Here is a 12,014-nt window from a genome sequence, read left to right on the forward strand (position 1 = left end):
TGCTGATGCAGGGGACGCGGGCTCGTGCCCCGGTCCGGGAGGATCCCACATGCCGCGGAGCGGCTGGGCCCGTGAGCCATGGCCGCTGAGCCTGCGCATCCGGAGCCTGTGCTCCGCAACGGGAGAGGCCACAGCGGTGAGAGGCGCGCATACCTCAAAAAAAAAAAAAATCTATTGGATTTTTTCACTACGCTATGGCTTTGATGGGTTATGGTATTCTGAGATGCAAGTTAAAATAGATTATCTTAGATTGTCCAAAGAGGTTACATGATACTTCCTTGGGTGGCTAGACCGAAATTTGCAGTAGGGGACTAAATATTTGAGAAATGTAAAAATTTAGTCTCAAAAAGAGTCTTATGAAGATTAAATGGTCTGAGTTCTAGAGTATATTCTGTAAAAAAGAAATTTAAAGCACTATAGGGTACAAGTGATCCTAAAATGTCAGGTTTCTAGTTAAGTAATGAGTTTTTGTCAGTACTTTAATCTCACAATTAACGGCTCATGAGAACTATCGAATAAATTGTCTAATCTCTATAAAACACTCAAAAGACTGACGATGTTATTGAGAGTTCTGGTTAAGGAAAGTTAAAAGTCAGTAATAAATTAATACATTTGGAGCATTAATTGCCCCAACAGTATTAATCTATGAGAGAATTCTCATTAAGTTTTCCAAAGCAACTGGGCCGCACGCACGCGTTTGAATGGGCACGTCCCATGCTCTGGGAGAACACAGCAGTTAAAATCAAATGAAGAAGTCCCGCAGTAGAGGAAGGCCCAATGGAGGACTACTGGGAAATCCTCGGATTCCCATTGTGCCTACTTGCGCAGTTTGTCCCTCTGTTTCCATGGGCGTGGATAGGCATACCATCTGGTAATACAAACACCAGCTCCAGCAAAGCTGGGTTTCACTCCAAGCTTCCTGTCTTTCTGATTTATTCCGTCCATTGTGGAGTGGAATGCACTTAAATGCTTGGGCTTTCCTGAATACTATGACTATTAACTATTCACTTTCACACATCTGCAGCTCCTCCAAAATTTTAACAACATTATTGGGTTTTCCCTTCAAAACAGTACTTCTTTAATTTAATTATAAAATAATTGATGTGTTGGAAATTTACGCTGTTTCTCTGACACTTCTGCAGCAGGAAAACACGGAGGTCAAAGCACACCATTTGTAAATACACTTTTAAAATACATGCGTTAAACATTTGGCAGTAAGTAGTGTTGGTTTTTGGCAGTTCTATAACCTTGTTGGACAATCAACAGTTAGTTCTTATCCACATTAACTGTCTGCAGAGTTTTGAAAGTGGCGAGAGGTGGATAGGTAACCAACGTATAGAGCTTGTTTGGTGAATCTTCACCTTCATTATGTTTTCTGGGCAACTGCACATGGATATGGTATGGGACGTTCCTTATTCCGTTGGCCCAGACAGATTTGTTGAGCCTGGTGTCAATGCATACATCTGGAAATCTCATCTCCTTCATGGCAAATATCTGGATTTCTTTGAGTGCCCTAGGGGTGCGCTTCTTGAAAGCCACTGCATGGATTCACTTGTGAACGTCGACAGTGTTTTCTCTGGTCACCACCTCATTGATGGTGGACCAGCCCTTCTTCTTCTCGCTTCCCTTCTTTGTGGGAGCCATCCAGCTGGGCTGGGAGTAATGTTGTTCTGAAGTGTCTCCTGCTCTTGTGGTAAATTTTTGTTGTTGAAGTTGTACTGATTGTATAATTGTTAGTGTAAACAACAGTCGGAAGTATTGTCATTATTAGAAATGTTTTCAGCAAGTGTTTGGAAGAATTATGTAAATATGAACATATCGTTCCAGAATTGCTTCATGGGAGAGAAGTCTAAAAGATAGGAGTGATTTACAGAGTCAGTACTGCGTCAGTACAGAAGCACTTCCTTGTCTTAAAGTGATAGTTTGTCATTAATTGAACATCTACTATGTAGATGAAGCTGGCTGTAGATCTAGCAACTGGATGAAAGAAGCTTATTTTCAATCTGACATTTACCAAGCATTGATATCTAATCAATGGAGAAAAAGGTGCAGATCTGGGCAGAGAAATGAACAAGAAGGGCATAAAGGAAAGGCGAGCTAAAGAAAATAACAATGAGATTATATTTCTGAGCTTTGCCTTCATGCTATAGATCTGAGTTTGTGAGATTGAAGTTAGCTTTTGCTAGGCCTATGTCCACAGTTGGATGAGCTATACCAGCAGGAACAAGGTGGTACCTGAGCTATGATGGGAGCAGCGAGTCTTCTCAATGGGTCAGTTAAATGAGAATATAGCTCAGTTTTTTTATATCTGCTGGAGAAATAAAATGCTTCATTACATGAATATAACATCACAATTACTAATTGATCACTCTTCTACATAAAAGGGTATACAACATACAGAGAAAGGTAGACAATACAAATGCGAGTGTCCTTAAGGACCTTTCTGTTTATCTTCAAATAATTAAAAACCATTTCATCATCTACCTTCGATCTCCTCTGGGGTGATAGATAAAATGCAGTAAAATCTTTCTTTATAACCTGAACCTCTTCTTGGAGTCAAAACCCCTTTAGGCTGTGTTTAAAGCCTCTGGCTCTGATATTTATAGGTTTTACAGCTTGATTTTATAAGTTTTCCAAAAGACTTTTTTTCCCTAACTGTTTGGACTCCTTAATAGTATTTGTGTATTTCTCACAGAGAAGGACTTTACTGTGTTTTTCTTTTAAATACTCCAGAGAGCCAGTCTCTTTGTCCCTTTGCTTGTGGAAGAGACCGATTTCCTGCTCTGTGACTAGAAGTCAGAGTGAGGGTCATTGTGTTCATCTCATGTCGCATACCCACAAATGTACTTTCAGAAGGAGTCTTAGGATTGACCTCTGATCACATTTAATCCTTCATGCTAAGGAAGAGACATTCTCCTTCTCTTTAGATATTTTGCTACTTGGCTAACTCTTTGCTATCTGATTTGGTGTCTTGGGCAGGCAGCCTGGAATGGTAGAGTGCTCTCTGTAGACCTAGACTTGGATTTAAATCCAGACTCAGCACTTAGAGGCTGTGTGACTTTTGGCCAGTCACTTAACTTCTCTGGGCCTCAGTTTTCTCACCTGTAACATTTAGAGAAGCAAGCTTTATCCCGCACAGTTTGGAATGCTTATAACATGCCTTACTCAGTCCTCAGAGGGCAATAACCAAGAGCCCACCTGCCACAGTGCTAGGAAATCCAGGAGGCAAGTCCCCTTACAGGTCACCTCAGGGATCTCCCTTGAGGGAAGGAGTCCTGTCTAGCTTGGTATTATCTCTGACAGACCAAGGTCTTATTTATGGCAGAGGAGGGCAGACTGGCATGTCACGTCCAAAGCACAGGCTGGGCAGAGTCCCTGATTTACATAGTGAATGTGGGCATCCGGGTGGAGCCTCGTCCTTGAGGTAGTGCTTGTTTTGGTGGTGGATGTCCCCATCTCCAGGATTACGGTCCCTGAGGGTGGCTCCCACCCTGCAATTTAAAGCCCTTTCAAAATCTTCATCCTGCCTCTTCACAGGGCACTCAGACAGCACGTCTTGAAGAGGATGACATGAAGATGGCGCCCCGAAAAGGGGTGTGACTAAGGAATTGGGAGGTCCACTGGGGCTTTCTGGTCAAAGATGGGAGCTCTGTGACTTGTGCTGTCGTTGCTGCCCCTGACGGTTAGGCCCAGAGTTCGGGGAGGGAGACAGCTCCTTTGTTCGGGCTGCTACCACAGATGCTGCGGCTGTTCTTTGAGATCTGGGCTCCATGGCCCAGGGTCACGGGCTCTGGAGGGGCCCTCACACCTGCCAGGCCTGAACCTCACTGCTCAGCTCCCTTGATTTGCTCTGAGGTCACATCCACAGCCACTGGGGCAGCTGCTGGCCGAAGATGAGCAGCTCTACCCTGACAACACTTTATTTGATGTAGCTCAAGTTAGCAGCCCTGATGAGTGGACCCACTTACTCTGTACTGGCATCACTGAAAGCTTCTTAGAGTTCAAGAGGCATCTGCTTTAAGGTGCTTTGCCTTCTTCACCTATAATGACAACTGTTTTGATAGAGAAAAAAGGTGCCCCAGTTCAGGTGGGATCTGCCTCTGACAGGGAAGCCCGCTTCGCAGAGATTTTGTGAAACTGAGAGAGAAAGTGAAGAACCCAGCAGAACGCTTAGCACACTTAGGGTTGACGAACCATTATGCTTTGCCCAGTACTGAGGGGGGTTTCTTGGAAGCAGGGATGTTTAGTGCTCAAACAGGCAAACTGGGATGAGTTGGTCACTTTAGCAATACACGGTGGCCTCTGTGAGTGGGCGTAGCCATTATGTCTGTACGGGGGGAGGTGGCGGTTATTCTGACATCAACAATTATTTGGTTTCATGACCTACAGCTGCATTAAATATCTCATCCTATCCATACCTAGTTTTAATTTTTAATGGAGTCATACCCTTTTCCTTTTAAAGCATACCTTTAAAGCATAATTACGCCAAAAATGCCACTTTAAAGAGAGAATGATTTTTTCACAAAATCATAATTGTATCTTCCATGTGCCTCATGTCTTGACCTTTTCATCCTACTTCACTTATGTTCATCATAACTCCACAAAGGAGGCATTAGGCCACACAAACTTTTATTAGAAAAGAGAAGATACAGAAGGGAAATTACTGCCTATAGAGTACTCATTTTGTCTTTATAGCAACCCTTTGTAGCAGGTGTTATTATTACTGTTTAGAGCTATGGAAACTGAGGTTCAGAGAAATTAAGGAACTTATCCAAGGTCATACAGCTAATGAGATTTGGAGCTAAGGTTCAAATCCAGATGTCTGACTCTAAGCTTTGTTTCCTTTGCTCTTACCTCTAATGCATACTGAGGACAGCAACTAAAGGCTTGCACCTGCTTCCCTACTGGATCTTTCTCTGTAAGGCTGGATTTGGAGCAATCTGTTTATTTTCTCTAAATCTCAGTTTCTTTACTAAGAAAATGGTGATTGTAATTCTGACATTATGGTATTATTGTAAGAATTAAAACTAATATCTAGAAGGTGGATTTATAGTGGATAATAAATGTTATCTCTTATTATTACCATCTGTGAGCATACAGGTCTTATGTCCCAGTAGATCGACTTTTGTGATCTTTTATCATTTCATTCCAAGTGTCCACATTCTTCTCTGTACTCTTAGGAATGTACCTTGTGAACAGTCAGAAAGACTCATGCTGTTTTCTCTCATCATCTACTAGTAAGTGATGTGGTTTGTGATGAGTCTCCTTGCCAGAACATTCCAGATGATGTATTCTTGTTTTTGTTTTTGTTTTTTTTGTTTTTTGTTTTTTGTTGTGGTACACGGGCCTCTCACTGTTGTGGCCTCTCCCGTTGCGGAGCACAGGCTCCAGACGCTCAGGCTCAATGGCCATGGCTCACGGGCCCAGCTGCTCAGCGGCATGTGGGATCTTCCCGGACCGGGGCACGAACCCATGTCCCCTGCATCAGCAGGCGGACTCTCAACCACTGCGCTACCAGGGAAGCCCCAGATGATGTATTCTTGGTTAGCTGAAAACTCCAGATTATATTCCCATGAGTTCCTAGAATGGATGTCCCTGGGCCTAAAACCATTCTAGATGGTCAGCTAGTGAAGGCCTCTCACTATTTCCTACAGTTTTGCAGTCACATACTCTACTGCTGTCCTATATTTTTGAATGGTGAAAGACTTTAAATCTAATTTTATCCCATAGTAAAAATTTCTCCTCTGGGGACTTATTTTGATAACTTTTCAATGAGAATTTTTTGTAAGGCAGATTATTTTCTCATACGGGACTCCAAGAAACCTAAGTCAGTCATCTATGACATTTCTCTGAATGATTTGTACCAGATCAAATGAGAAGTAGCATCTCTAAAGAAACCCATTAGGGCTTCCCTGGTGGTGCAGCGGTTGAGAGTCCACCTGCTGATGCAGGGGACGCGGGTTCGTGCCCCGGTCTGGGAAGATCCCACATGCCGCGGAGCGGCTGGGCCCGTGAGCCATGGCCGCTGAGTCTGCGCGTCCGGAGCCTGTGCTCCGCAACGGGAGAGGCCACAACAGTGAGAGGCCCGTGTACCGCAAAAAAAAAAAAAAAAAAAAAAAAAAAAAAGAAACTCCTTATTTCATCACTGCTTGGCATTTCATTCACCTTACACTAAATTACCTTTCCCTGGGAATGAGAGACTTTTCGTTCCTTACGTGAAATGAAGTTCCATTTAAGATTCACGTGTATCGAGGTCCTGCTGAGGGCTAGCTGCTGTTCTAGGCAGGGGGGTTCAGGATGCTCAAAGGTGAATACATGTGGTCTCTTCCTTCTCGCCCCTCACAGCCTGGTGAGGGTCATGGATCCAACCGGCGTGACAAGAACACATCAGACCCTTGGCATGTTCTAGCGGACGTATAAATGCGCTGTCTGTGAAGCAAATGACATTTATTAAGTTCATTGTAAGAGCTTGTTATTGTATAGGCAAATTACAGTTCAAGCTTATAGTCCTGGTCTTAGGCAAATTATGTTCTTTTCTCAGGTTAACTGATAAAGTTCCTAACATGAGATTTCTGGCTGCGTGACTGAAGTAATGGCTCTTGAGCTAGTTTTGCAGATATTTGGCATATGGGAGGAGCCTCTTCTGCTAAACACACAGATGGCCTCGCCATTTGTTGATTGAAATTACATTTTAAGATAATATGCATTTAGATCGCTAGGTTTTGGCATATTTGCCTTAAAGCGTTAACTCATCATTTTATAGATGTGTCTTATGTGTTGGCAAATTGGCTTAGAAAGCAAAAGGAACAGCTAAAGATGAACGTTAAAGTACAGTTGCTTTTTCTTTTTTTTTTTTCCGATTTCCCATATGTCACTTTTGATCTTCTCCTGGGAGAGCTGTACTATTTATAATGCAGTTTGGAGATTACCAAGCATTTCTGCTTTCAAAATTACATTTTCCACGGTATACAGGAGTCAAAACTCGTTAAGGAAAAGGAAATCATACCTTTATATTGTAACTTTTTTACATTGCTTGATCAAAGTTGTTATTTTCACCTTCACATCTATTGCAAATAATCTTTCCTTCTGTCTCCAGGATGTAAAGAGAGAGATCTTTGGGAATGTCCATCTAACAAGCAATGTCTGAAGCACACAGTTGTCTGTGATGGGTTCCCAGACTGCCCTGATCACATGGATGAAAAGAATTGCTGTAAGTGCTTACTGTGACTTTGTGAATGTGACGTTTTATTTTAAACACTAATTACCTCTCATTTTGAATGTAAGTGAGAAATTTGGAAATATGTATCAAAAGCTTTTTGTATTTTCAGACCTTTTGATTAAAACTCCACTTGTAAAAATATATGCCAAGAATACAATCAAACGTGTAAAATGTATGCATAATGATATTAGTCTAGCATGATTTATAACACGGAAAAAAATTAAACCACCCCAAGTATCCAAAAATAGGGGGAACATAAAATACAGCCATAAAATGAAATAATATGCAAACATTAAAAATTAAATTAGAAGGATAATTTCTCGTGGGCTCATTACATATCATTAGATGAATAAAACAAAGCATAAAGAATTATGTGTACTGTTGTGCTGAGTTTTGAACGTACATATAACCACATAGAAAAAGATCAGAAGGGCATAATAGAAAGTTCACAATTGTAATCCCTGAATGGTGGAATTATTAAGTTTCTGTGCTTTTCTGTCTTTTCTACATATTCTGAATGAATGGCCAGTAGTTTTAGAATCAGAAAAAAAATCTCCTAAGATGCATTACCTACTAGTAACAGAAAGCCCAACTCAAACAGACTTAAGCAATGAAGAAGCAATTATTCTTTTATTATCCTGTGTTTTGCATATGCCTTATATTATCATATAAAAAATCAAGTGTAGGGCCAGATACAGGAGCTCAGCCCCTCTTCTGGGATTCTTTACATTTGCTCGACCTCTAGCTGCCTCCTACCAGAGTCCAAAGATGGCTGCCAAGAGCACCTGGGGTGCCATGCTTCCTTGGTCATAGCCGCTAGGAAGGAGAGAGAACCTCACCCTCATCTCTGGAATATCACTTAGGGCTTCACTCAGATTGGCCAACTTTGAGCTGGGTCCCAGCTAGCAGTCAGCTATTGTTGTGTGGATTCCAAAAAACACCACCTAAACAGCTGAACTGCAAAAAGAAGCATCTTTAGGGAGAACCAATTAGAAAAAGATGCTGTTTCTTCAGGCTAGGACACGTGGCCTGGACAGTGGGGTTTGGGCAGGAACTTCCTTGGAAAGCACAACCTACGAAACCACAGGCCAAGACCCTGATCTCGGATCCCATCTTTACTCCTAGGCTAATAACTGTAGTCAGAGAAAAAAAAATTGTAGTCAGAAAAATGCCATGTCTTGCTTAAACGAATCAAGATCTTGCCGTGGAGCAGGGGCTGGTGTGCGGGCCTGAATAAATTCATGTTCCCTTAAAAAAGGAGGACACAGGGGTTGGGGAAGTGGGGTGGGATGAACTGGGAGGTTGGGATTGACATAGATACACTACCATGTGTAAAATAGATAGCTAGCGGGAACCTGCTGTAGAGCACAGGGAGATCAGCTCGGTGTTCTGTGGTGACCTGGATGGGGGTGGGCATGGGAGGGAGGTCCAAGAGGAAGGGGATATGTGTATACATATAGCTGATTCACTCCGTTGTACAGCAGAAACTAACACAACATTGTGAAGCAGCTATACCCCAATAAAAAATAAATACATTTTTTAAAAGGGAGGAAGAAAAGTAATAGATGCTAGGTAGGCAATCAAGGAGTTTTGCCATAGTTTTTAAAAACCCGAGAGAGAATTAGTGTGTGACTCTGAGAGTCATTTAATACTGAGATTAAAAAGGAATAAAATTACCCATAAATGTGGACAGAGCTGGTTTTCATCCTAGGGTGACTTCAGTCCGCTCATGCCCAGTGCTCTGTTCCCGCCACTTCAGATTTTAGCCCTATGTTCTAATCTTTGGTATTTCTGCTGCTCTGGGTACCACTTCTTCAACCCAGTAATTAGAACTAGAGAATCTCATCACTTGGAGACAGTAGTTCTGTTTAAATCCTTGCTGTTTGTATGGATGGACCTCTCAGAAATGAGATTTTATCAGTTCTGCTCTTCGATCTTGACACCTGTTTGGAGGTGTGGGTGACCACATCTTGTCTTCCTTAGTTGCTCCTGCTGGCAAACCATGATGTGCCTGTTAGTGATAATCACATTCATTCCTAAAATGTTTGTCTCCTCACTTCTTGTTCCCTTGCCAGCATTTTGCCAAGATGATGAGCTAGAATGTGCAAACCACGAGTGTGTGTCACGTGACCGGTGGTGTGACGGCGAAGCCGACTGCATAGACAGTTCCGACGAGTGGGACTGTGGTGAGCTGATTGTTTCTGCCATCTGCTCTATGCTCTAATGCCTGGCAGCCATTTAAGCTAAATGAATCCTAACTGGTTTCACAGATCTTACGAAGTTCATCTATTCTGGTTTACTATTATAAAAGCTGCCAGTGGTGATTTGTACATGTTATTTCCAACTCACGGAACACTTCCCCACAAGTTACTTCTCTGTTTGAAATGTCTATCTTATATGTAAAAATATTTGGGTTCACATTGTTTTGATGATATAACTTTTCATTTGAATATAATTTTTTAAAAACTCTTTATTATCACCCATTATAAATTATCAATAGTCAGTCATTCTTGTATCATTGACACCTCCTGGAAGAGGATACTGAAGTGGTCTTCCATCTTCCCTGGATTCTCGCTCCAGATCCAGATGAGACTTCTATCTACTCCCTTACATGGACAGGACTTAAAGGCATCTCTCACCAGTATCCCAATGTTGCAGTTTATCATCTTGAGTTTGGTTCATTCTATCGTCCCACACTCATCCCTGTTTCCATTCCCTTGGCCCTTATTTCAGTCCTTTGCATCATCTGGCCAAATCACGGTTATGATGTATATTGTCATTAATTGTGCAGTGTTTCCACGAACAATCTATGGTGTATGAAGTACAGAGGATGCTCTTTGATAAAAGAGGAATTAGTGCATATGCCAAATTAATCCGAAATTAACACATCCCTCTCACACACTTGCATTCTCACAAGCTTTCTTGAAAGGAAACGATTTGAATGAAGTTACAACTGGCTCCTTCTAATTATGCAAGTCCTTGGGTAAACTCATGGGAATGGGGCCTGCCTGTGGCCGTCTTGTAACTCATAATGAAAAGTTAAGAACTGCCTGTCTCTTTCACCAGAGCCTCTAGTTCTTGGAAGGCAGAGAACACATCTAATTCATTTTTCCATCCCCCGCCACACGGCAATCAGTGATTGGCACAGGGTAAGAACTCACCAAATGGTTCTTAGCTAAAAGAAAGAAAAATGAATGTCTGCAAGTAAAGCAAAAGCATGTTATCATTCGGTGTCATGAGAAAAAATGTTTTAAATTAGGGTTCCCCCCCCTTTTTTCCCCTCAGTGACCCTCTCTGCAAATGTGAACTCCTCGTCATTCCTGACCGCTCACAGATCTGCCATGGAACACCACGTGTGTGCGGATGGCTGGCAGGAGACGTTGAGTCAGCTGGCCTGCAAGCAGATGGGTTTAGGGTAAGGTCAGTAGTTTGTAGCCCTGATGAATTTCTCAGAGGGCTTCACGGAACTTGGCAATAATATCTTCCTTATGAATGCAGAGTGAGTTAGTGCTCTCAAACCTAGCCCTCCAAAGCATGGGAAATGGATCAGGTGAGAGAACTGTATTTGATTACAGGCACCTGCTCTCAAGAGTGCGGGTTTCTGAAAACCTACTTTGATAAAGCCTCTAAAAGTAAATGAAGTCATTGTATTTTAAGGACTTGTGAAATGAAATGCTTTTATTACTTAAAAAAGCATTAAGATGGTTTCCTCTGAGGAAACTGGATGGGAAAATCTTGCGATCCCCGCCCCCAAGAGGTTATTGAAAATTCCTTTTTAAGCAACACAAATCTTTTTAATAAGTTGAGAAATAGAACTTGAAGTTGCTGGTATTTCAATTTACCCTGTGTAATGTAGGAAATGTAAATTAAGAAAGAGTTCACCATTTTTGCTTCTTAGAATGAAAAGCCACTCACTCTGGCTTTGATACAAACACACTGAAATCAATACTTTTAAAGTTGGATTCTTGGTGCAGGGTTTTCTTTTCTAGTTCTATTGGGGTTGGAAAACAATAATTGAAAGGTCTTAGAATATATATGTGAGTGTGTTTATACATATAAACATATAAACACACACATGTTTTTTTTCTTTACCTATGATGGATGTGAGATTTGGGGGAAATATAGAAATGATGGAAATAAAAGATAAAGGATTTATAAAATTCTAGAATAAAAAATTGAGTAAATGTCACTTCCCAGGATTCCACAGAGCAAACTTGAAGTAATTTTACAGTAATGAGCCATCCAATTATGGGAGAGCAACTGGCAGCCCATTTTTGCTATCCCAGTTTGAAGAATTACGTAAATACCGGCATCTTTAGCCCATTTTTCCCATGTAAAGTCCCACATCTTTGGAAAATTGAGTAACTGATGACATAAGAAGAGAGTTTTAAACTTTGCCAGAGTGGAAAAATTATATTTGCCAAGATCGATTAAATTATACTTTATTTTCACCACATCCTTATTGTGTTTAAATGAAAGGGGATATGACTGTGATCAGAGATAGATTAAAAGCTTTTTGAAGGAGCTTTGCTTTCCTCTCACCAGACACAAGGTTATTTCTTTTTCTGTTTTTTGCATCTCACTCTATTTCTTTTTATTTATTATATATTTTTAACATCTTTATTGGAGTATAATTGCTGTACAATGGTGCGTTAGTTTCTGCTTTATAACAAAGTGAATCAGTTATACATATACATATGTCCCCATATCTCTTCCCTCTTGCATCTCCCTCCCTCCCACCCTCCCTATCCCACCCCTCTAGGTGGTCACAAAGCACCGAGCTGATCTCCCTGTG

General features: G+C 41.4%; 1 protein-coding gene and 1 pseudogene across 1 annotated transcript in view; one reads left to right on the top strand and one right to left on the bottom strand.

Moving 5' to 3' along the window:
• LOC112390641 (atrial natriuretic peptide-converting enzyme-like) overlaps nucleotides 1-12,014 on the top strand; it is a gene marked incomplete at its 5' end in the record, with an annotated part of 114,468 nt that overhangs the window by 46,740 nt on the left and 55,714 nt on the right. The window contains 3 exons of the mRNA XM_024731672.1: nucleotides 7,097-7,210; nucleotides 9,295-9,405; nucleotides 10,505-10,634. Of these exons, the coding sequence (XP_024587440.1) occupies nucleotides 7,097-7,210; nucleotides 9,295-9,405; nucleotides 10,505-10,634 (355 nt within the window). The remainder of the gene's footprint in view (nucleotides 1-7,096; nucleotides 7,211-9,294; nucleotides 9,406-10,504; nucleotides 10,635-12,014) is intronic.
• LOC112390640 (60S ribosomal protein L31 pseudogene) lies at nucleotides 1,267-1,644 on the bottom strand (annotated as a pseudogene).

Source organism: Neophocaena asiaeorientalis, unplaced genomic scaffold (assembly GCF_003031525.2).
Source record: "Neophocaena asiaeorientalis asiaeorientalis breed wild unplaced genomic scaffold, Neophocaena_asiaeorientalis_V1.1 scaffold39, whole genome shotgun sequence".
Taxonomy (NCBI): domain Eukaryota; kingdom Metazoa; phylum Chordata; class Mammalia; order Artiodactyla; family Phocoenidae; genus Neophocaena; species Neophocaena asiaeorientalis.